Raw genomic sequence first — 27,283 nt, 5'->3', positions numbered from 1 at the left:
CCGTTTTTCCCCTGTCTCCTCTGCCAATGATTAGCAGATATCTGTTCATAAGTGAATGCATCACCGACACACAATAAAAAACTCCATTGTTCGTTTTTTTATTTTATTGTAGGGCTGGATTGGTGCCAAAATTTAAGTTCCCTGCTCCTTGTAAAATTACTTACCAGCCGCTGTTTTCAGTTCTTCCTGCCAAATCGCTGATCCTGATCCGCCATCTTGTGCCGCAACTTCTCACGGACCGGAAATTTCATGCTCTCAATGACAGTCTATGAGAGCCTCTTTCTTGCTCTCACAGACTTACATTGGATAGTGACTTGCAGCTCAACTAGCAAACACTGGAGCGATCTGGCAGGTCACTATCCACAGAAGATTGCCGATAACCAATCAAGACGGTGACTGGGGAGTCTAATGTTACAGGCAGGGAACTTAGATTAGTGGCATCACTGCAGTGCTGCAATTAAAAAAAAACTCCTGTAGTGATGCTTTAAATAAAAGTGCAGTAAAAAAGCAAACAAAAAAACGCAAGTAACTTAATTTACCTAATAGGTGCACAAATTCTGCAACATCAAAAACTCAAAAGGGTATGTGTTCATGATCCGGATGATCCGGAATAGCAGCGTTTTGGACGCAACTCACCTGCGCTGAGCTCTAGACTACAAGGACAGTGGATGGGATTTCAAAGTGAATGATCAGTTCAGATGATGTAACGGTGGGGTGGTAGGCGTCAGACGACAATTTGCCTTATATTTGGAGTACAAACAATATTTGTCTGAGATGCAGTAAAAAAGTTTAATATGTTTGTTTGCACTATAATGCTGAGTTTGTTGTGATAGTCATTTTTACAAGAGTGAAAATGAGAAGAACCTATATACTGGTCGCTTTAAATTTAGATTTGATGTAGATAGAACATGCTGACCAAATGATTGTTGGAAGTCATTACCGTATATACTCGAGTATAAGCCGACCCGAGTATAAGCCGACCCCCCTAATTTTGCCACAAAAAACTGGGAAAACTTATTAACTCGAGTATAAGCCTAGGGTGGAAAATGCAGCAGGTACCGGTGAATTTCAAAATTAAAAATAGATACTCCATACCGTTCATTATGGCCCCATAGATGCTCCACATAAAGCTGTGCCATATATACAATGCTCTGCACCGTTCATTATGGCCCCATAGATGCTCCACATAAAGCTGTGCCATATATACAATGCTCTGCACCGTTGCCCCATAGATAGCTGTGCCATATATATAATGCTCTGCACCGTTGCCCCATAGCTGTGCCATATAGTGCTCTGCACCGTTGCCCCATAGCTGTGCCATATAGTGCTCTGCACCGTTGCCCCATAGCTGTGCCATATAGTGCTCTGCACCGTTATTGCCCCATAGCTGTGCCATATAGTGCTCTGCACCGTTGCCCCATAGCTGTGCCATATAGTGCTCTGCACCGTTATTGCCCCATAGCTGTGCCATATAGTGCTCTGCACCGTTGGCCCATAGCTGTGCCATATAATGCTCTGCACCATTGCCCCATAGCTGTGCCATATAGTGCTCTGCACCATTGCCCCATAGCTGTGCCATATAGTGCTCTGCACCGTTGCCCCATAGCTGTGCCATATAGTGCTCTGCACCGTTGCCCCATAGCTGTGCCATATAGTGCTCTGCACCGTTGCCCCATAGCTGTGCCATATATATAATGCTCTGCACCGTTGCCCCATAGCTGTGCCATACAGTGCTCTGCACCATTATTGCCCCATAGCTGTGCCATATAGTGCTCTGCACCGTTATTGCCCCATAGCTGTGCCATATAGTGCTCTGCACCGTCCATTATTGCCCCATAGCTGTGCCATACAGTGCTCTGCACCGTCCATTATTGCCCCATAGCTGTGCTGCTGCAATAAAATAATAAAACACATACTCACCTCTCTTGCTTGCAGCTCCTCGGCGCCATCTTCCCGGCGTCTCTCCGCACTGACTGATCAGGCAGAGGGCGGCGCGCACACTATATGCGTCATCGCGCCCTCTGACCTGCACAGTCAGAGCGGAGAGACGCCGGGAAGATGGCGCGACGCCCGGCGTGTGGAACGAGGACAGGTGAATATGCGATACTTACCTGCTCCCGGCGTCCCGCTCCTTCCCCCGGACAGCTGGTCTTCGGTGCCGCAGCCTCTTCCTCTATCAGCGGTCACCGGCACCGCTGATTAGAGAAATGAATTATGCGGCTCCACCCCTATGGGAGGTGGAGCAGCCTATTCATTTCTCTAATGAGCGGTCCCACGTGACCGCTCAGGGGAAGAGGCTGCGGCACCCGGAGACCGTGGGACGGGCAGGGGGAGCGACAGGATCGCCGGGACTAGGTAAGTATGCCTCAGCGCCCTCTCCCCCTCACCCGCCGACCCCACCACCGATCATGACTCGAGTATAAGCCGAGAGGGGCACTTTAGCCCAAAAATTTGGGCTGAAAATCTCGGCTTATACTCGAGTATATACGGTAATTTTCCGAGAAGATAAAATGTTCACAACCTGTACAACTGCACTTCTAGATGTCATTTTTTGTAAAATTGCTGCTGCAATACTGCATGAAGTTTTATTATTGTGTTCAAGGTATTACCAGCACAAAAGTCAGCTTTGTATAGATGTGGCTATAGCCAGTCAGAATTTTATCATTCGCACAATGGACTTTTGAGAGGACTGAGGGATATTAATTACTTGTGGACAAATAACAATTTAGGCATCTACATAAAGTATGAAACGGCTCTTGAGGAAAATAGTCAGACTGCAATACCCTACTGTAAGAGAAAGTAATGGTAGGAAAAAAGAAAAAAAACATTTAAAAACGAGGACTGCATTCTTTTCACAAAACATACAGCATTGAGGGTTATGAATGCGAAAGGTTCAAGAAATGTCTAACGTCATAGACTTGGTCTTTTTTTCAACCTACATAACTATACAATTTTGGGCTACCGTATATACTCGAGTATAAGCCGACCCGAGTATAAGCCGACCCCCTAATTTTGCCACAAAAAACTGGGAAAACTTAATGACTAGAGTATAAGCCTAGGGTGGAAAATGCAGCAGCAACTGGTGAATTTCAAAAATAAAAATAGATACTAATAAAAGTAAAATTAATTGAGACATCAGTAGGATAAGTGTTTTTGAATATCCATATTTAATCAGGAGCCCCATATAATGCTCCATACAGTTTATGATGGGCCCCATAAGATGCTCCATACAAAATACGCCTCATATAATGCTCCATACACTTTATGATGGGCTCCATAAGATGCTCCATATTAAAATATGCCCCATATAATGCTGCACAGATGTTGATTATGACCCCATAAGATGCTCCATAGACACATTTGCCCTGTATAATGCTCCACAAATGTGGATTATGGCCCCATAAGATGCTCCATACAGATATTTGCCCTATATAATGCTGCACAGATGTTGATTATGACCCCATAAGATGCTCCATAGACACATTTGCCCCGTATAATGCTCCACAAATGTGGATTATGGCCCCATAAGATGCTCCATACAGATATTTGCCCTATATAATGCTGCACATGGCCCCTGTGATGCAGTGAGCCCTGTTACAGCTAGGGGGCGCTGCATGTGCTCCCCAGGACACGCAGGGAGGCATAATGGGGAGAGTAAGACAGTATCCGGCATTGGGGTGAATGGTCGGTATGTGTGTCGCAGAGGAAGGAACTCTGCATTTTCAGCCTGAAGCAATGTTGTCTTCTGGGACACAAGTAGTTATGTAGTTCTAAAGGGAGGCTGGCAAGGCTAATTATGAGAGATGGCGGGTCAAACTAGCCACACACACACTCCCATCTAGGGGAGTGGTTAAAGGTATATAATATGACCAGGGTGTGGGTCACATGGTTCCTGTATGGTCTCCGAGTATGGATCTGAATGGTCTGTGCTGAAGGTCCTGAAAAGCCTATGTGTTGGAAGTGCTATCTCCCTGAATAGCACATGGTGGGGCTTTGGTCCTGGTGGCCCGGGGTGTTGGACGAAGTCCTGAATAGCACCTGGACAGGCCTTCATGCCTCTGTGTTGGACAGTCCCAGGTGAGATGGACGTCCTGAAGAGCACAGTGTGATCGTGGTCCTGGACGGTCTGTGTTGGAAGCTCCTGTGAGTGGAGTCTTCCTGGAGCACCTGAAAGACCGTGGACCTGGACGATCTGTGTTGGGGAAGCTATTGTCCTTCGGTGGGTCTGGACTGACTGAGGTATGCCTACCAGGCAAGTTGGTGATTCCCGTGAGGCACCTTTCCCAGAAGACAGGACTGACAAGGAGTCAGCGTGAGGAGCAGAGCTCCTGGAAGGTAACCCCGGACAAGGGGATTGTAATGTACTGTAGTTATGGCAGAGAAGTGCATCTGCTATATGAACTGTGTGGTAACCCACAGCAACTGGTCACCTGCTCCTGGTGCGGTCCCTACACATCTGTTCCCCGGCGCCGGCAGCTTCTTCCTGTAGTGAGCGGTCACATGGTACCGCTCATTACAGTAATGAATATGCGGCTCCACCCCTATGGGAGTGGAGCCGGGTCCATATTCATTACTGTAATGAGAGGTACCATGTGATCTCTCACTACAGGAAGAAGCTGCCACGCCGGGGAACAGACGTGCAGGGACCGTGCCAGGAGCAGGTGAGTATTATTCTACAGCTCTGCTCCCCCTCCCCAGAAGACCCCTGGGTATGACTCGAGTATAAGCTGAGAGGGTTACTTTCAGCCCAAAAAAGTGGGCTGAAAATCTCGGCTTATTCTCGAGTATATATATATATATATATATATATATATATATATATATATATATATATATATACACACACACACACACAAATATATACATATATATATATATATATATATATATATATACATACAGTTAAGTCCATATATATTTGGACAGAGACAACATTTTTCTAATTTTGGTTATAGACATTACCACAATGAATTTTAAACAAAACAATTCAGATGCAGTTGAAGTTCAGACTTTCAGCTTTCATTTGAGGGTATCCACATTAAAATTGGATGAAGGGTTTAGGAGTTTCAGCTCCTTAACATGGGCCACCTTGTTTTTAAAGGGACCAAAAGTAATTGGACAGATTAAATAATTTTAAATAAAATGTTCATTTCTAGTACTTGGTTGAAAACCCTTTGTTGGCAATGACTGCCTGAAGTCTTGAACTCATGGACATCACCAGACGCTGTGTTTCCTCCTTTTTGATGCTCTGCCAGGCCTTCACTGTGGTGGTTTTCAGTTGCTGTGTGTTTGAGGGCCTTTCTGTCTGAAGTTTAGTTTTTAACAAGTGAAATGCATGCTCAATTGGGTTGAGATCAGGTGACTGACTTGGCCTTTCAAGAATATTCCACTTCTTTGCTTTAATAAACTCCTGGGTTGCTTTGGCTTTATGTTTTGGGTCATTGTCCATCTGTAGTATGAAACGAAGACCAATCAGTTTGGCTGCATTTGGCTGGATCTGAGCACACAGTATGTCTCTGAATGCCTCAGAATTCATTTGGCTGCTTCTGTCCTGTGTCACATCATCAATAAACACTAGTGACTCAGTGCCACTGGCAGCCATGCATGCCCAAGCCATCACACTGCCTCCGCCGTGTTTTACAGATGATGTGGTATGCTTTGGATCATGAGCTGTACCACGCATTCGCCATACTTTTCTCTTTCCATCATTCTGGTAGAGGTTGATCTTGGTTTCATCTGTCCAAAGAATGTTCTTCCAGAACTGTGCTGGCTTTTTTAGATGTTTTTTAGCAAAGTCCAGTCTAGCCTTTTTATTCTTGATGCTTATGAGTGGCTTGCACCGTGCAGTGAACCCTCTGTATTTACTTTCATGCAGTCTTCTCTTTATGGTAGATTTGGATATTGATACGCCAACCTCCTGGAGAGTGTTGTTCACTTGGTTGGCTGTTGTGAAGGGGTTTCTCTTCACCATGGAGATTATTCTGCGATCATCCACCACTGTTGTCTTCCGTGGGCGCCCAGGTCTTTTTGCATTGATGAGTTCACCAGTGCTTTCTTTCTTTCTCAGGATGTACCAAACTGTACATTTTGCCACTCCTAATATTGTAGCAATTTCTCGGATGTTTTTTTTCTGTTTTTGCAGCTTAAGGATGGCTTGTTTCACCTGCATGGAGCGCTCCTTTGACCGCATGTTTACTTCACAGCAAAACCTTCCAAATGCAAGCACCACACCTCAAATCAACTCCAGGCCTTTTATCCGCTTAATTGAGATTTGACATAACGAAGGGATTGCCCACACCTGTCCATGGAATAGCCTTGGAGTCAATTGTCCAATTACTTTTGGTCCCTTTAAAAAAAGGGTGGCACATGTTAAGGAGCTGAAACTCCTAAACCCTTCATCCAATTTTAATGTGGATACCCTCAAATGAAAGCTGAAAGTCTGAACTTCAACTGCATCTGAATTGTTTTGTTTAAAATTCATTGTGGTAATGTCTATAACCAAAATTAGAAAAATGTTGTCTCTGTCCAAATATATATGGACTTAACTGTGTGTGTATATATATATATATATATATATATATATATATATATATATATATATATATATATATACACACACACACACACACACACACACACACGGTATACATATTATATTATGTACATATGTATTTTTTTTATTATGTATATGGAGTATACTATTTATATATACAAATAAAAAGCATACAGTATCCTCTGGATCGCAGCGAGGACATCAAGACAGTCCGTATCTGAGATCGGTTGCCATGGGCCACTGCACCATCATGTCACTCGGAGAAGCGCCTGGCGGTTTGCTTCCCTTTGCTCTGTGTTCACTTCACACAAGCCGGATGTTGCAGAGCGACCTGCTCTGCAGCTTGCAAACTCCAACACTGACACACCAAAAGCAAAACTGACAGATTTAAATGGAGAGGGATTCGCCCCATTACCAAACCTGCAAATCCCTCTAAAAATAAAAACCCTTAACGGGTTTTCCTAACAAACTGAACCAGTCACTACTTGGACCCAATCCACTCTTTGTTTTATTTTGCCTTGCGACTTACAGGCATCCTGCTGTGAAAACAAGGCACTCCAGCGGGTTTAATAGGACTCCGTCTGCATCCTGGGGGACACATATCGACCCTCCCATATGATCCCCCTCCCGGCCACATATACACAGTAGCTTGTGAAACTATTCACCCCTTTGGCTTTTCACTTATTTTGTTACATTGCAACCCATGTATAAATATTTTTATAATCTGATTTGTGTGTGATTCATCAGAACTAAATAGTTTAAGTTGGTGAAGTGAGAGAAATAACTCAATTTATGGGATAAAATATCTAAAAATAGGCAAGTGCATAAGGATTCATTTCTTTTGCTATGAAGCCCCTAAAAATTTCCAGTGCAAGCAATTATCTTCATAAGTCACATGCTTAGTGAAAGGAAGTCCCCCTGTGAGCAATCTAAGGGTCACATGGGCTGTCAGGATATACACACCATTTCTTAAAGGCCACAGAGCCTGCAACACCATTAAGCAAGAGGCAACAGTAACCAAACAACACCATGAAGACCAAGAAGATCTCCAAACATGTCAAGGACAAAGTCTTTGAAAAGTACAAGTCAGGGCTGAGTTACAAAAAAAGTATCCCAATCTCTGATAATCGCCCAGAGTACCATCAAATCCATTATCATCAAATGGAAAGAACATAGCACCACAACAAACCTGACAAGAGAGAGCTACCCACCAAAACTCCAGGGCAAGCCTTTACTTACACACAAAACTTGTTAGGCTCATTTTGAGTTTGTCAAAAGACATGTGGGAGACTCCCAAAATGTATAGAGGAAGGTTAAGGGTCAGATGAGAGCAAAATTGAACTTTTTGGCCACCATGGTAAATGCCATGGTCTGGTGCCAAACCAACTCAGCTCATCACCCGATGAAATATGATGGTGGCAGCATCATGCTGCAGGGTTGTTTTTAGGCGACAGGGAAAAATAGTCCGAGATGAGGAGGAAGATAGATTATGTAAAATACAGGGATATTCTTGATCAAAACCTGTTTTGGTCGGTCTGTGATTTGAGACTAGGACGGAGGGTCTCCTTCCAACAATGACCCAAAGCATATTGCTAAAGCAATACTTGAGTGGTTTAAAGGGAACCTGACATCAGGATTGTGAACAGCAACCTACACAGTGTCAGGTCAGCACCATTATACTGATTCAAATGATACCTTGGCTAATGAAATCCATCTTCTGGTTCTGCAGGCAGGTGCCGACCATGTCACCTGCTCTGAAGCATAATCTCATGTTTTATGTGCCAATACTACATTTTCTTCAAGTCATTCAGCAAGAAAAAAAAAATCCATTTGAAAATGGCACCCACCGTACCTGCGCAGTAGCAGCTGTCGGTGTATATAGTGGTGATTCAATAGCTGCTACTGCGCATGCGCCATCTAACTGGAGAAGAAAAAAAATTACTCCTCCAAGATGACGCCGCCATTACCTGCACAGTAGCAGTTAAAGATAAAGATTAAAGAACAACCACAAGATGGATTTCATCAACCAAGCAATCATTTAATCAGTATAACGGAACCAATGTGACACTGTGTGTAGGTTACTGTGCACAATACTGCAGACATGTTCCCTTTAACCCCTTTCTGACATTAGACGTACTATCCCGTCGAGGTGGCCTGGGCCCATATGACCACCGACGGGATAGTACGTCATATGCGATCAGCCGCACTCACAGCTGACATCCGGCACTATATGCCAAGAGCAGTCACGGACCGCTCCCGGAACGTTAACCTCGGAAAACATGATCGCAGCGTTCCAATGGCATCCGCCAAAACGCGTAGTTTTAGGGGGGTGAGGGGTGAATTTTTTTGTCTCTATATGTAACGGTTTGATTCATGAACCCGTTTCTGCCATCTGACGTACTATCCCGTCGAGGTGACCTGGGACTTAATTCCCAGGGACGGGATAGTACGTCATGTGCAATCAGCCGTGCTTACGTGGGGTGCGCGGCCGGGTGTCAGTTGATTATTACAGCTGACATCTGGCACTATGTGCCATGAGCGGTCACGGATCGCTCCCGTCACGGCGGCATAGGGACGCATCGGTCTCCCTGAGACCCTCGGAACAATGCGATGTGATCGTTTTGTTCCGAGAGTCTCCTCCCTGCAGGCCCCGGATCCAAGATGGCCGTGCGGGTCCTTCTGGGTCCTGCAGGGAGGTGGCAAGCCTCTAGTTCTGCCTGTCAGATCACGGATCTGACACAGTGCTCTGCAAAGTGTCAGATCAGCGATCTGACAATATATAGTAGTGTCCCACCCTGGGACAATGTAAAAAAGTAAAAAAATAAAAATAAATAACAGTGTAAAAACATTTTTTTAAAACTTCCTAAATAAAGAAAAAATAAAAAATAAATATTATTCCAATAAATACATTTCTTATGTAAATAAAAAACTAAAATATTTATTATCGCCGCGTCCGTAATGACCCGATCTATAAAACTGTCCCACTAGTTAACCCCTTCAGTGAACACCGTAAAAAAATAACTAAAAAACGAGGCGAAAAACAATGATTTATCATCATACCACCGAACAAAAAGTGGAATAATACACAAACAAAAAGATGGATAAAAATAAACATGGTACCACTGAAAATGTCATCTCGTCCTGCAAAAAATGAGCTGCCATACAGCGTCATCAGCGGAAAAAAAAAAGTTATAGCCCTCAGAATAAAGCAATGCAAAAATAATTATTTTTTATATAAAAGTTTTTATTGTATAAAAGCGCCAAAACATAAAAAATGATATACATGAGATATCGCTGTAATCGTACTGACCCGAAGAATAAAACTGCTTTATCAATTTTACCAAACGACGAACGGTATAACCCCCCATCAAAAGAAATTCACGAATTGCTGGTTTTTGTTCATTCTGCCTAACAAAAATCGGAATAAAAAGTGATCAAAAAAGTAATGTGCCCGAAACGGGTACCAATAAAAAGTCAACTCGTCCCACAAAAAACAATACCTCACATGACTCTGTAGGCCAAAATATGGAAAAATTATAGCTCAAAATGTGGTGACGCAAAAACTATTTTTTGCATTAAAAAGCATCTTTCAGTGTGTGACAGCTGCCAAACATAAAAACCTGCTATAAATAGTAAATCAAACTCCCCTTTATCACCATCTTAGTTAGGGAAAAATAATAAAATAAAAAAATGTATTTTATTTCTATTTTCCCATTAGGGTTGGGGCTAAAGTTAGGGTTGGGGCTAAAGTTAGGGCTAGAGTTAGGATTACGTTTACGGTTGGGTTAGGGGGGTGTCAGGGTTAGGGGTGTGGTAAGGGTTGTGATTAGGGTTAGGGGTGTGTTGGGGTTGAGATTAGGGTTAGGGGTGTGTTCGGGTTAGGGGTGTGGTTAGGGTTGGGATTAGGGTTAAGGGCGTGCTGGGGTTAGGGTTGGAGTTAGAATTGGGGGGTTTCCACTGTTTAGGCACATCAGGGGCTCTGCAAATGCAACGTGACGCCCACAGACCATTCCATCAAAGTCTGCATTCCAAAACTCTACTTATTCCCTTCCGAGGACCGACGTGCGTCCAAACAGTGGTTTACCCCCACATATGGGTATCGGCGTACTCAGGACAAATTGGACAACAACTTTTGCTGTCCAATTTCTCCTGTTACACTTGGGAAAATAATAATTTTGGGGCTAAAAAATTTTTGTGGGAAAAAAATTATTTATTTTCATGGCTCTGCGTTATAAACTTTACTGAAACACTTGGGGGTTCAAAGTCCTCATAACACATCTAGATAAGTTCCTTTGGGGGTCTAGTTTACAATATGGGGTCACTTGGGGGGGGGGGTTCTACTGTTTAGGTACATCAGGGGCTCCGCAAATGCAACGTGACGCCTGCAGACTATTCCATCAAAGTCCGCATTCCAAAACGGCGCTCCTTCCCTTCCGAGCTCTGCCATGCACCCAAATGGTGGTTCCCCCTCACATATGGGGTATCAGCGTACTCAGGACAAATTGCACAACAACTTTTGGGGTCCAATTTCTCCGGATACCCGTGGAAAATAATAAATTGGGTGCGAAAAGATCATTTTTGTGTAAAAAAATAGATTTTTTTATTTTCACGGCTCTATATTATAAACTTTAGTGAAACAATTGGGGGTTCAAAGTGCACACCACACATCTAGACAAGTTCCTTAGGTGGTCTAGTTTCCAAAATGGGGTCAATTGTGGGTTTCCACTGTTTAGGCACATCAGGGGCTCTCCAAACGTGACATGGCGTCTAATCTCAATTCCAGTGAATTCTGTGTTGAAATAGTGAAACGTGCTCCTTCCCTTCCGAACTCTGCCATGCGCCCAAACAGTGGTTTACCCCCACATATGGGTTATCAGAACACTCTCAGGACAAATTTCTCAACAACTTTTGGAGTCCACTTTCTCCTGATACCCTTGGGAAAATGAAAAATTGGGAGCGAAAAGATCATTTTTGTGAAAAAAATATGATTTTTTATATTTATGGCTCTACATTATAAACTTCTGTGAAGTACTTGGGGGTTCAAAGTGCTCACCACACATCTAGATAAGTTCCTTAGGGGGTCTACTTTCCAAAATGGTGTAACTTGTGGGGAGTTTCCACTGTTTAGGCACATCAGGGGCTCCCTAAACGCGACATGGCGTCCTATCTGAATTCCAGCCAATTTTGCATTGAAAAGTCAAATGGCTTACCCCCACATATGGGGTATCGGCATACTCAGGACAAATTGTACAACAACTTTTGGGGTCCAATTTCACCTATTACCCTTTGGTAAAATAAAACAAATTGGATCTGAAGTAATTTTTTTGTGAAAAAAGTTAAATGTTCATTTTTTAAAAACATTCCCAAAAAAACTGGGAAGCACCGGAAGGGTTAATAAACTTCTTAAATGTGGTGCTGAGCACCTTGAGGGTTGCAGTTTTTAGAATGGTGTCAGTTTTTGGTATTTTCTATCATATGGACCCCTCCATGTGACTTAAAATGTGATGTGGTCCTTAAAACAAAATGGTGTTGTAAAAATGAGAAATAGCTGGTCAATTTTTAACCCTTATAACTCCCTAACCCAAAAAAATTTTGGTTCCAAAATTGTGCTGATGTAAAGTAGACATGTGGGAAAAGTTACTTATTAAGTATTTTGTGTGACATATCACTGTGATTTAAGGGCATGAAAATTCAAAGTTGGAAAATTGCAACTTTTTAAAAACTTTTGCCAAATTTCCATTTTTTTTAAAAGTAATATCAAAGAAATTTTATCACTATCATGAAGTACAACATGTCACGAGTAAACAGTGTCAGAATCACCGGGATCCGTTGAAGCGTTCCAGAGTTATAACCTCATAAAGGGAGAGTGGTAAGAATGGTAAAAATTGGCCTGGTCATTAACGTGCAAACCACCCTTGGGGGTAAAGGGGATATAGCTATAGAGAGAGACAGCTCTCTGGTTTTACCAGTCATGAGATGTTTTTCGTGTGGCACCTGATATTTTTCACTAAGTTGCAATATTGCTTTGTATTACTGATAGATTTCAGCTGTTGTCAGGACTTTCCATGGCTTTTTGCACCTCTTTCTTTATGTGTCCAATATATTCTCCCAGTGTGGATTGGATGGGTTGTTACCGATATCTGGTGAGAATTTAATATCATCAGCATCTTTAAAAATACTTATTTCACCTTCTGTATATATATTACCGCAGCAGATAGATTTATAAGCCAGGTGGTTACAAATGCATCAATACCAGATACATACAGTGTTATGCTCTACCAGTTTTGTGCAACAAAATATTTTTTTTGTGTCAAGATATTCAATCAGCAACTTTTATATAGCCTTTTTGATTGCAAATTGTTTTTTTTTCTCCATATTGCTTACCAAAAAAAGAATAACAGCAATTCTAGCATACATTATTCTTTATATTTTCAACTCTGTTCACTAGACAGGTTTAATAAGGGGATACTTTTATAGCAGATTGTGATTGTGTACTTTTTGATGCAATATAAAAAAGAAAAAAAAAGTGTTTTTCAAGTTATGAAGATTTGAACATCCTATAAACTGATTGTCAGTATCTAGTACATTTTGCAATGTCACACATTGCTAACTATGGGAGGGTGGTAATGTCACGATGGGGGCAGGCTTTACAGCGTTGAGAATCCCCCCCCCCCCCATGTGCTCACCCACATTATCCTCTCTCTTTCCCCATGTGCTGACCTCCCATCTGTGCTCTCTTCTTTGACCTGTCTACTCCATGTGCTATATGCAGTTTTTGTCCCAGCGATGCTGTTGCTCTTTAAAGAGTCTAATTTGCCCTTTGTTGTCTTCGACGTTGTGCCTTTGCTGCTTTCCTTTCATTGTCATTGGTGTTCTTTTTAGGAGGAGCCAAGTTGGCATTGATATTTGCTTGTTAAAGGGGATTTCCCATGAACGAAAGTTCATTTTAAAAACTGTCTGTGTCAGCCCAGGAGCAGTGGTATGTTCTGTACACGGTCAGAGGAGGAAGCAAAAGACAATACTGACATTACAGCAGGAGATCGCAGAGGATACATTTTGTGAGGTAAAATATTGTTTAAAAACAGTCAGTGAAATGTTACCTGATAAAATGAATCCTCTGTGATCCCCTGCTGTAATGTCAGTATTGTCTTTTGTTTCCTCCCCTGCCCAGGAGATGTGGATTGCTCTGTACATGGTTAGACAGACAATTTTTAAAATGAACTTTCGTTCGTGGGAAAACCCCTTTAATGTGACCGGCTTCCTCTGCCTGTAGACACGTCGCGCATCTGCCGAATGATACACTGCGCCTGCGCGGAATTCGAGCAGGCGCAGTAAATCAGACCACCGCCGCGGCGGTCAGTGAATCATTTGGCTGATCCCGGCGGCAGTGTGTTCGCGACGGTGTTCCGCTGGTGGTACCACACAAGAGGCTGCAAACGGCTTATACAGTGTGTAGTGCGTACAACGTATTCATTGTGTGTGTGTATGTGTTGCGTACGGCGTGCACAGTGTGTGTGCGCAGTTTCCTGTTGTGAACTCTTCCGGGCTCCCTCCTGTGGTCATGAGTGGTACTGTGTGAGTTCTCTCTTTGGGCTCCTCCTGGTGGCTCTTTTTGTTATTTTGCAGGTTTCTGGCAGGATCAGCTGTCTCGTCATCTGCTAGTTAGGTTTCCTATTTAATCCACCTGGTCCTTCATTCCTTGGCTGTTGCCGTTGTATTCAGTGCTATTCTGATTGCTCCTGTCTACATCCGTTATCAGTCTCTCCAAGAGAAGCTAAGTACTGTTTGCTTATTTTTGCTCATCTGAGTTCAAGATGTTTCCTAGTATATGATGAGTTTTTGTCCAGCTTGCTAATATGTGATTTCCCTGCTTGCTGGTGCTCTGGGGTGCTGAGTTGCTCCCCCCACATCGTTAGTTGTGTGGGGGTTCTCGCATTCTCTGCGTGGATATTTTTGCATAGGGTTTTTTACTGACCGCACAGATCCCTTGCTATTTTCTGCTATCTAGCGTTAGCGGGCCTCATTTGCTTAACCTGTTTCATCTCTGCGTTTGTCTTTTCCTCTTAACTCACCGTTATTATTTGTGGGGGGGCTTCTATATCTCTGGGGGATTTCTCTGAGGCAAGTGAGGTCTTTACTTTCTCTTTAGGGGTAGTCAGTTTCTCAGGCCGTGAAGAGACGTCTAGGATTTCAGGAAACGTTCCACGGCTGCCTATAGTGTGTGCGGTTAGGATCAGGTTTGCGGTTAGTCCAGTTACCACATCCCCAGAGCTCGTCCTATTATTTTCTACTTAGCTGGTTAGATTTGTCATCCTAAGCCACTAGGATCATAACAGTTTCCATATTGAGACACCCATCACTTGGGTGTCCCAATATGGTGGTCGGTGAACTTCCACCGCTTGGAATTCTGGGATCCGGACATATCTGGATGGAACAGAATGTGAAGACGTTACAAGGTCAGCATATACAGTTATATGAAAAAGTTTGGGCACCCCTATTAATCTTAAGCTTAATGTTTTATAAAAATTGTTTTTTTTGCAACAGCTATTTCAGTTTCATATATCTAATAACTGTTGGACACAGTAATGTTTCTGCCTTGAAATGAGGTTTATTGTACTAACAGAAAATGTGCAATCTGCATTCAAACAAAATTTGACAGGTGCATAAGTATGGGCACCCTTATCATTTTCTTGTTTTAAATACTCCTACCTACTTTTTACTGACTCACTAAAGCACTTTTTTGGGTTTTGTAACCTCATTAAGCTTTGAACTTCATAGCCAGGTGTATGCAATCATGAGAAAAGCTACTTAAAGTGGCCACTTGCAAGTTGTACTCCTGTTTGAATCTCCTCTGAAGAGTGGCATCATGGGCTCCTCAAAACAACTGTCAAATGATCTGAAAACAAAGATTATTCAACATAGTTGTTCAGGGGAAGGATACAAAAAGCTGTCTCAGAGATTTAACCTGTCAATTTCCACTGTGAGGAACATAGTAAGGAAATGGAAGAACACAGGTACAGTTCTTGTTAAGGCCAGAAGTGGCAGGCCAAGAAAAACATCAGAAAGGCAGAGAAGAATGGTGAGATCAGTCAAGGACAATCCTCAGACCACCTCCAGAGAGCTGCAGCATCAACTTGCTGCAGATGGTGTCACTGTGCATTGGTCAACTATACAACCCACTGTGTTTTTTTGCTGCCATGCATAACACCTTTTTGTATGACCAAACAACTCATTCTTGGTTTCATCAGTCCACAGGACCTTCTTCCAAAAAGAAATTGGCTTCTCCAAATGTGCTTTTGCATACCTCAGCCGACTCTGTTTGTGGTGTGCTTGCAGAAACGGCTTCTTTCGCATCACTCTCCCATACAGCTTCTCCTTGTGCAAAGTGCATTGTATAGTTGACAGATGCACAGTGACACCATCTGCAGCAAGTTGATGCTGCAGCTCTCTGGAGGTGGTCTGAGGATTGCCATTGACTGATCTCACCATTCTTCTTCTCTGCCTTTCTGATGTTTTTCTTGGAATGCCACTTCTGGCCTTAACAAGAACTGTACCTGTGTTCTTCCATTTCCTTACTATGTTCCTCACAGTGGAAATTGACAGGTTAAATCTCTGAGACAGCTTTTTGTATCCTTCCCCTGAACAACTATGTTGAATAATCTTTGTTTTCAGATCATTTGACAGTTGTTTTGAGGAGCCCATGATGCCACTCTTCAGAGGAGATTCAAACAGGAGAACAACTTGCAAGTGACCACTTTAAGTAGCTTTTCTCATGATTGCATACACCTGGCTATGAAGTTCAAAGCTCAATGAGGTTACAAAACCAAAAAAAGTGCTTTAGCAAGTCAGTAAAAAGTAGGTAGGAGTATTTAAAACAGCAAAATGATAAGGGTGCCCATACTTATGCACCTGTCAAATTTTGTTTGAATGCAGATTGCACATTTTCTGTTAGTACAATAAACCTCATTTCAAGGCAGAAACATTACTGTGTCCAACAGTTATTAGATATATGAAACTGAAATAGCTGTTGCAAAAAAACCAATTTTTATAAAACATTAAGCTTAAGATTAATAGGGGTGCCCAAACTTTTTCATATAACTGTAATAAGAAGAGATTTACAGTTATTAGGTTCTTCAGAAGGACGTAAATCAGGGGATTTATTCTGATGGAATATAGGCTGAACTGGATGGACAAATGTCTTTTTTCGGCCTTGTTAACTATGTTACTAGTGCTGGATTCACAGTGAAACTGTAAAGCACTGCAGTGTATCACTCTCAATGCTGCACTGTCCTCTCAAATACAGGCCAAGTTCACACAGACGTATTTTCAATCTTAAGTGCTATCCGTGAACAAAATTGATATCCACACGGACAGCTTTGTTACCAATATTATTCAATTAGGGTGGAGCATAACTAGAGCTTTTGTCTATTTAAGTAAATTGGTGCTTACAAAAAAAACTCAGAAAAGAGGAGTCTAGTATGTGTGGAAAGTATTTTTTTTATAATAAGATATATTAAAAAGTTGTTTCTCATCGCTGACTGATACAAAGTTGCTTATATTTGGAAGTAAATGTAAGAACTACCGTATATACTCAAGTATAAGCCGAGAATTTCAGCCCATTTTCTTAGGTTGAAATTGCTTATACTCGAGTCATACCCAGGGGTCGGCAGGGGAGGGGGAGCGGCAGCTGTCTAATAATACTCACCTGATCCTGGCGCAGTCCCTGCACGTCCCTGGTTCCCCGGAGCCGGCAGCTCCTTCCTGTAGTGAACGGTCACATAGTACCGCTCATTACACAGTAATATGGACCCCACTCCACTCCCATAGGGGTGGAGCCGCATATTCATTACTGTAATAAGCAGTACCATGTGACCGCTCAATACAGGAAGAAGCTGCCGGCGCCCGGAGAACCAGGGACTGCACCGCGCCAGGAGCAGGTGAGTATAACGCAGAGCGCAACATTCACCTGCTCCCCGTTCCACTGACGGCTGCCGCTGCATCTTCCCTGTCCTCTGCAGTGATGCTCAGGTCAGAGAGCGCGATGACGCAATTAGTGTGCGCGCCGCCCTCTGCCTGTGCGTCAGTGCACAGGACGGGGAAGACACAGCAGCGGCCGTCGGTGGAACGCAGACCGGTGAATATAGCAAGTGCCGGGGGCCTGAGAGGGGAGTATGTAATTTTTTTTTTTTTTTAATCGCAGCAACAGCATATGGGGCAAATGTCTGTATGGAGCATCTTATGGGGCCATGTGCAGCATTATAGGGGGCAAATATCTGTATGGAGCATCTTATGGGGCCATGTGCAGCATTATATGGGGCAAATATCTGCATGGAGCATCTTATGGGGCCAAGTAAAGCATTATATATGGGCAAATATCTGTATGGGGCCATGTGCAGCATTATATGGGGCAAATATCTGTATGGGGCCATGTGCAGCATTATATGGGGCAAATATCTGTATGGGGCCATGTGCAGCATTATATAGGGCAAATATCTGTATGGGGCCATGTGCAGCGTTATATGGGGCAAATATCTCTATGGAGCATCTTATGGGGCCATAATCAGCATTTGTGGAGCATTATATTGAGCAAATGTCTGTATGGAGCATCTTATGGGGTCATAATCAACATTTGTGCAGCATTATATGGGGCATATTTTAATATGGAGCATCTTATGGGGCCCGTCATGAACTGTATGGAGCATTATATGGGGCTACTGATTCAATATGGATATTCAAAAACACTTAACCTACTGATGTCTCAAATAATTTTACTTTTATTGGTATCTATTTTTATTTTTGAAATTTACCAGTAGCTGCTGCATTTTCCACCCTAGGCTTATACACGAGTCATTAAGTTTTCCCAGTTTTTTTGTGGCAAAATTAGGGGTCTCGGCTTATACTGGGGTCGGCTTATACTCGAATATATATGGTATATTAAAAATACATTATATAGGATGTTCACATTATCGGATACATCCATCGTGAGTATGTCAGTGCTACATGACAAATACAAGTGTTTCTCACTAAATTAGAATATCAAAAAGTTAATTTATTTCAGTTCTCCAATACAAAAAGTGAAAGTCATATATTATATAGTCATTACAAACAGAGTGATGTATTTCAAGTGTTTATTTCGGAAAATGTTGCTAATTATGGCTTACAGCCAATGAAAACCCAAAAGTCATTATCTCTGTAAATTTGAATACTTTATAACACCAGCTTGAAAAACTATTTTAAAATCCAAAATGTTGGCCTACTGAAATGTATGTTCAGTAAATACACTCAATACTTGGTGGGGCTCTCTTTTCATCAATTACTGCATGAATGCGGCATGGCATGGAGGCGATCAGCCTGTGGCACTGCTGAGGTGTTATGGAAGCCCAGGTTGCTTTGATAGGTTTTGCTTTAGCTTATCTGCATTGTTGGGTCTGGTGTCTCTCATCTTCCTCTTGACAATACTCCATGGATTCTCTATGGGGTTGAGGTTAGGCAAGTTTGCAGGCCAATCAAGCACAGTGATACTGTTGTTTTTAAACCAGGTATTGGTACTTTTGGCAGTGTGGACAGGTGCTAAGTCCTGCTGGAGAATTAAATTTCCATCTCCAAAAAGCTTGTCGGCAGAGGGAAGCATGAAGTGCTCTAAAATTTCCTGGTAGACGGCTGTGCTGACTTTGGTCTTGATAAAACACAGTGGACCAACACCAGCAGATGGCATAGCTACTCAAACTATCACTGATTCACACTAGACCTCATGCAGCTTGGATTGTGTACCTCTCCACTCTTCCTCCAGACTCTGGGACCTTGATTCTCAAATGAAATGCAAAATTTACTTTCATCTGAAAACAACACCTTGGACAACTGAGCAACAGTCCAGTTCTTTTTCTCCTTGGCCCAGGTAAGACACTTCTGTCGCTGTCTATTGGTCATGAGTGGCTTGACACAAGGAATGCAACACTTATAGCCCATGTCCTGGATACGTCTGTGTGTGGTGGCTCTCGAAACCATGACTTCAGCAGCAGCCGTCTCCTTGTGAATCTCCCCAAAACTTTTGAATGGTCTTTTCTTAACAATCCTTTCAAGGCTGCGGTTATCCCGGTTGCTAGTGCACATTTTTCTACCACACTTCTTTCTTTCCACTGAACTTTCCATTAATATGCTTGGATACAGCACTCTGTGAACAGCTAGCTTCTTTAGCAATGACCTTTTGTGGCTTACCCTCCTTGTGAAGTGTGTCAATGACTGCCTTCTGGATATCTGTCAAGTCAGCAATCTTCCCTATGATTGTGGAGCCTACTGAAACAGACTAAGGGACCTTTTTAAACACTTAGGAAGCTTTTGCAGGTGTTTTTTGTTAATTACTCTAAGTTACTGAGATAATGACTTTGGGGTTTTCACTGACTGTAAGCCATAATCATCAACATTAACAGAAATAAACACTTGAAATAGATCACTCTGTTTGTAATGACTATATAATATAAGAGTTTCACTTTTTGTATTGAAGAACTGAAATAAACTTTTTAATGATATTCTAATTTAGTGTGAAACACTTGTATATCAATCATGCTGATTGCAAGATACAGCTCCTGTACAGATGTGATCAACTACGTGATCCCGACTGATATACTAAGCCAAATTCTTGATGCAACTTTTATGAATACTGATAACACAGAATTTAGCAGGTTGACCTCTCCTATGATGTTGCTACTAGTGACATTGGCACATTAAAAGTATGACAGAGGGAGTTGGCTCCTTTTGACAACCAATCAACAACCCCACAGCATAATTTTGGGGTGCTGATGGGTTGCTATAGCAACTGTAGTTCTCATAATGGTCTTTGGGTCTGCAATACACCACTCTCCATCAGATCCAGCTGGAGGTGGGGTCTAACAGTCTAACTATCAGTCATACATGGGATCATAGAATTGCAGGTTTAAGCCCACTAGGGCAACACATATTGCAAAAGAATAATGTAAAAACATTAAGAAATATATAAATATTAAATTACCTTAATCGTATCAACCTGTATCATAAAACTATCTATCCCGTATGGTGATCAAACAAAAAAAAAACATGAAGAACTACACCAGAAAGTGTTTTTTGTTCATGCAGACTACAAAAAAAGTAAAAAATAATAAAAAATAGTGATAATAAAATTGCATGCACTCAAAAATGGTACCTATTAAAGCTGCAGCTTTTCATTAAAAAAAAAAGCCTGTGTAAAACTCCATCTACAGAAAAATAAATAAAGTTATGCGAGTCAGAATATGATGACAGAAAAAAAAGACTGGTGATCATGAAGTCCATAAATGGCATTGTTAAAAACTACAACTTGTCACAAAAAACAAAGCTTTCACAAGAACTCTGCCTTCTGAAAAATAAAAAAAGTTATAGGTGTTGGAAAATGGCAAACCCTCACCAAAATTAAGAGAGAAAAAAAAAGGTATTTGTGGAAGAGATGTAAAACAAACTATATAAAATTTGGCACTGTAATTATCGCATTAACCTGGAAAATAAAGTTAATACATATTTATTTTTTTTTTAAAAAAAATTAAAAATAAACTGAATTAATGTCTTTTTTCTACACTACATCTCCTAAAAAGCATTAAAAAAAAAGTGATAAAAATAAACCATATGCATCAATAAGTGCGAACAGTGAAAGATACCAAGCGCCATTGTTGGAAAATTAAAAAAAAATAAATATGGAGATCCAAAAACTATTTTTTTTTTTCAAACAGTACTTATCACATAAAAGTCACAAAACTCAATTAAGACTACATAAATTTGGTAGCGACACAATCCGATTCACAAAACAAAGTGAACACTATCTGAGCAGCATGTAAATAGCATAATATTTAGTATAATGAGATTGTCATACCTCATTGGACATTATTCACAAAGATGTACACTACCAGAAGGAAAAGGTGTGAATAAAAATGAACTTTTATAATTACAATTCATACAACATTTTAATGATTATGCAATAAAAGTTCATTTTTATTCACACCTTTTCCCTTTATTACCTTCTAGTGATGAGTGAGTATACTCCTTGCTCAGGTTTCCCCAGAGCACGCTCGAGTGACCTCCAAGTATTTTTTAGTGCTCGGAGATTTAGTTTTCATCACCGCAGCTGAATGATTTACAGCTATTAGCCAGCTTGATTACATGTGAGAATTCCCTATCAACCAGGTAACCCCCACATCTACTTATGCTGGCTAGTAGCTGTAAATCATTCAGCTGCCATGATGAAAACTAAATCTCCGAGCAGTCATAAATACTCGGAGGTCACCCGAGCAACGAGTACAGTCGCTCATCACTATTCCTTTCCCTACTAGTCTAGCTTAATATTTAACAGCAATAAAGCAAAAGAAAAGCTCTTTCCTTAAGAGTTAGATAAGTTATATGTACCGCAAGAAGGTGCCACTGACAAACACAACCGATCACACAAAAAACAAGCCCTCCAATAACTAGCTTAGAGAAAAAAATAAAATGTTATGGCTACTGGAATACGACGATTAAATTATATATACACAGCTCTGGCAAAAATTAAGAGACCACCACATCAAAACCCAGTCACAAGCCATTACACATAGAAGAACTGCTTAATTTTTTGCGCCAGGAGCAGTGTGAAAGACTGGTGGAAAGCATTCCAAGACGCATGAAAGCTGTGATTAAAAATAATTTGGTTATTCCACAAAATATTGATTTTTGAACTCTTCCTGGGTTAAAACGTTAGTATTGTTGTTTCTAAATGATTATGAACTTGTTTTCTTTGGATTATTTGATGTCTGTAAGCAGCACTGTTTTTTTTTTTTATTTTGACCATTTTTCTTGGTCAGAAAAAAAATAAAAAATTTATTGCTTGGAAATTCAAAGAGAAAATGCGAGAAATACGCACCGGTGTCCTATAGAAAAGCCGGCAATTCAGTGCGGTGTACAGTAAAATCACACTGACACGTTAGAATAGGATAGAATAGATATAAGCATAGTATAGGTATATACATACATATTTAAACAAACATATATACACATATGCATATAAACACACACATATATATATATATATATATATATATATATATATATATATATACACACACACACAGTACAGGTCAAAAGTTTGGACACACCTTCTCATTTAAAGATTTTTTTGTATTTTCATGACTATAAAAATTGTACATTCACACTGAAGGCATCAAAACTATGAATTAACACATGTGGAATTATATACTTAACAAAAAAAGTGTGAAACAACTGAAGTTATGTCTTATATTCTAGATTCTTCAAAGTAGCCACCTTTTGCTTTGATGACTGCTTTGCACACTTGACATTTTCATGATGAGCTTCAAGAGGTAGGTTTGTTAAGTATCTAATTCCACGTGTTAATTCATAGTTTTGATGCCTTCGGTCTGAATGTACAATTTTCATAGTCATGAAAACACAGAAAAATCTTTAAATGAGAAGTTGTGTCAAACTTTTGGTCTGTACTGTACGTGTGGAGAAAAAAGGCACACAATTTAAGGAAAAAAACATCTCGCCAACCATTAATCATCAATTATACTTTGGGGTTGTGTTGTAGCCAATGGCATGGAACATTTCAGAGGTAGAGAGAAGAATAGATTCAATGAAATTTTAACAAATTCCTGATGCAAACATAACACCATCTGTAAAAAACAAAACAAAAAAAACTAACCTTGAAAAGAGAATGGCTTCTACAAATGGATTTTGTAGAATGATCCTAAACACAAGTCAAAATCCACAATAGACAATCTCAAAAGGCACAAGCTGAAGGTTTTACAACGACCCTCACAGTCCCCTGATCTGAACATCATTGAAATTCTGTGGCTAGATACCAAAATAGTAGCGCATACCAACAATCCAGGAATTTCACAGAACTGGAAAAAATTTCCAAGGAAGAATGGATTTAAATCCCTCAAACAAGAATTGAAAGGCTCTTTGTTGGCTTCAAAAAGTGTTTACATGCTGTGATACTCGAAAAAGGGAGTGCTACTAAGTACTATCCATGCAGGGTGACCAAACTTTTGCATACACCCATTTTACTTTTTGTAATTTTTAAAATTTAAAAAATGACTATTATACACTGCTCAAAAAAATAAAGGGAACACTTAAGCAACAGAATATAACTCCAAGTAAATCAAACTTAAGAAGCAACAATGTTTGACAATCAATTTCACATACTGTTATTCAAATAGACTAGACAACACATGGAAATTACTGACAATTATCAAGACACACTCAGTAAAGGAGTGGTTCTGCAGGTGGGGACAACAGACCACATCTCAGTACCAATGCTTTCTGGACGATGTTTTGGTCACTATTAAATGCTGGTTGTGCTTTCACACTTGTGGTAGCATGAGACGGACTCTACAACCCACATAGGTGGCTCAGGTAGTGCAGCTCATCCAGGATGGCACATCAATGCGAGCTGTGGCAAGAAGCTTTGCTGTGTCTGTCAGCGTAGTGTCCAGAGGCTGGAGGCGCTACCGGGAGACAGGCCAGTACACCAGGAGATGTGGAGGGGGCCGTAGGAGGGCAACAACCCAGCAGCAGGAGCACTACCTCAGCCTTTGTGCAAGGAGGAACAGGAGGAGCACTGCCGGAGCCTTGCAAAATGACCTCCAGCAGGCCACAAATGAGCACGTGTCTGCACTAATGGTGTCTGCACTAATGGTTAGAAACTGACTCCGTGAGGATGGTCTGAGTGCCCGACGTCCACAGATGTGAGCTGTGCTCACAGCCCAACACCTTGCAGGACACTTGGCATTTGACACAAAACACCAGGGTTGGAAAATTCACCTCTGGTGCTCTGTGCTCTTCACAGATGAAAGCGGGTTCATACTGAGCACATGCGACACGTCAGAGTCTGGAGACGCCATGGAGAACGATCTGCTGCCTGCTGGAACATCCTTCAGCATGACCGGTTTGGCAGTGGATCAGTAATGGTGTGGGGTGGCATTTCTTTGGCGGGCCGCACAGCCTCCATGTGCTCAGCCTCCATGTGCTCACTCCTATATACACTATGAGCCCCCCACATTGCCTCCAATATAATCTGTTAGTAATATTATTTATCACATACAAGACACTGAGGTTGTAACTTAAAAATCACAGGAGACACTGGAACTTGAGTATATACATCATAGGAGACACTGGGGTTGGTGTATATAGCCTCGGAGACACTAGGTCTGATATATATACGTTGCAGGATACATTGCGGCTGGAAAATATACATCACGGGAAACATTGGGCTTGAGCTTATGCATCACAGGAGACATTGGGGTTGGAGCATATACGTCACAAGAGACATTGAGGCTGGAAGATATATTTCACAGGAGGCTTTGGAGCTAGAGCATATACATAGGAAACATTTGCATTTTTGGCTGGTGCGTACTTCACATAGGAGACATTGGCTGGAGTATATACATGTAGCAGATATTAGGACTGGAGTGTATACATCACAGGATACATTGGGACTGCCTCAGCGGTCTTTATCTGTGTGATGGGAGCACATGTCAGCTTAGCGACCTAATTTTACAAACTACACCCCCAATTAATTCATCTAGGGTTACAGTAATGACATGGACACATTTGCCCCCACATAATTTTTACCATTGGGTGGTAAAGAATAATTACATTTTTACCACTAAAATATAGCTTTAGCCTCAAGTTTTTAATTTTTCTAGCGGAAAAAAATGCAAAGCTCAGAAGGGAAGAAGTGCCATATTATAGTGCAGATTTTACTGCTATGGTTTGCGGTTACCATGACTCACTGGTAGAGCCCCTGAGCTGCCAGAACAGCAGAACCCCTATAAGAGATCCCATTTTGCAATCCACAGCTCTCAATGAATTCATCTACGGGTGTAGCGATCATATCGACACCAGTGTGTCACTGAATTTTATACCACTGGACAGTGAAGAAAAAATAATTACATTACCACCACATTTTCTCAAGGGGAAGTTGGCAAAAATGGCACCAAAACTTGTCACACAATTATTGCCTAATGTAGAAATACTCCATATGTAGCTGTACAGTACTGCTTAACCATATGGTGAAACTCGGGAGGGACAGAGCGCTATTAGCCATCTGCAGCACAGATTTTCCAAGAATAGCTTGCAGACTCCATATACAGAGCTCCTAATTGCTAGAAGTGGCCCAATTTTGAAAATTATATCCCTTTTAGAATTTAACTACAGGTAGTGACGATTTTGACTCTATGTTTTCCAGAAACAAGCAGCAGTGGATGTTGATGAGTGAAAATTGAAAACTGCCACTGTAGTGTCCAGTACGTTGTAGTCCCCAGTATGTGATAGTGCGCATCTGGTGCTTCTGGGGACCAGAATCTTTAAATTTGGCCGACTATCATTACTACAGAAATGCCAAACATGTGAACACTAAATGTAGTTTAGGCACACTGGGGCTCAAACGAGAGGGGGGCATTTGGATTTGGGAGTGCAAAACTTGCAGAATCTCTTCTGGGCAGACAAGGAGCAATTTCACTTTTCCAGAGCCTTTGTACTACCAGTAACATGGAAGCTCTCTCGATTTTCATTAACAGATGAAGGGGCTGAGTGGGGACTTGCTTTTTTTTTGTGGACAGAATTGAAGCTTTTATTGGGAATATTTTACATAACATTTGGATTCACATTTATCCAGCGCTCTACGCTGAGCACTTACATCAGTGTTTTAATCTAAATCTTTGAGTGACGCAATTCAGATGAAACACATCCATTCACCATAATGAGGCAGCAGAGTTACTGTGGACAGCGTCTGGCCTCTGTTCAGCGGTGTTCTTTTCAGAAGTGCACAAAACTGTGGCAGACCACACTTTTATCCATGCCTAAAACGACTCAAATTGCCAAATCATAGGTCAAACAGAGTCCAGTGTCTCCATCTGCCTCATTATTGGGAATCTTATGCCGGAGGTTCCACCTGAATCACATATTTTAGAGATTAACACGGAACCCCCAGTGTAAGCGCTCAGGACAAGGCACAGTAAATGTGAGCCGATCCTTACTGCAATCTTTGGGAGGCAGAATGAACAAATCAGTAGTAGGTCAAGGGTCAAGAATTAGCTTTATTTATTAGATTACTTTATTCTTCGGATTGGTGCAAATACAGCGATATCAGATTTATGTTGCTTATGTTTAGCTGTTGTCAAATATTGAAAAAAGACTTGAGATTCTGAGAGGCATAATTTTTCCATATTTCGGCCGACAGTCATGTTAGGGCTTGGTTTTTGTGAGATAAGTTGGTGTTTTTATTGGTTTCATTTTTGGGTACAAAGTTTATTGATCGCTGTTTACTGCAATTTTTGGGAAGCAGAGCAAACAAAAACAAGCAATTCAGGAATTGTATTTTATTGGGGGTATTTTCTGCTGTTCCATGTGTGGTAAATTTGATAAGGCAGCTTTACTCTTCGGGTTAGTATGATTACAGCAATTCCACATTTATATAATTTTTTATGCTTTGGCACTTTACACAAAAACTATTTTATAGAAAAAAATAATTATTTTTGCATTACTGTATTCTGAGAGCTAAAGCTTTTTTATTTTTCCACTGATTGAGCCATGTGGTGGCTAACTTTTGGGGGGGGGACAAGATGACTTTTTCAGTTATACTATTTTTATTTACATTCGTCTTTTTGATTGAATTTAATGTCACTTTTTTTCGGTGGTATGATGAAAAAGCATAGTTTTTTTTGTCTTTTTATGGTC

At 41.3% G+C, this 27,283-nt stretch overlaps 1 protein-coding gene across 2 annotated transcripts in view; it reads right to left on the bottom strand.

The window, feature by feature from the left end:
• Window positions 1-27,283, bottom strand: part of MEMO1 (mediator of cell motility 1) — a 172,614-nt gene that overhangs the window by 906 nt on the left and 144,425 nt on the right. The window contains exon 9 of one of the 2 annotated variants that reach the window (XM_077283241.1): window positions 178-451. The exons of the other annotated variant lie outside the window; for it this stretch is intronic. Within the exon in view, the coding sequence (XP_077139356.1) occupies window positions 326-451 (126 nt within the window). The 3' untranslated portion in view covers window positions 178-325. Of the gene's footprint in view, window positions 1-177; window positions 452-27,283 lie in introns of those variants that run through there. 2 annotated transcript variants of the gene reach the window in all.

The sequence above is a fragment of the Ranitomeya variabilis genome, chromosome 2 (genome assembly GCF_051348905.1).
Source record: "Ranitomeya variabilis isolate aRanVar5 chromosome 2, aRanVar5.hap1, whole genome shotgun sequence".
Classification (NCBI taxonomy): Eukaryota; Metazoa; Chordata; class Amphibia; order Anura; family Dendrobatidae; genus Ranitomeya; species Ranitomeya variabilis.
This window is presented reverse-complemented; position numbering and strand designations above follow the sequence as displayed.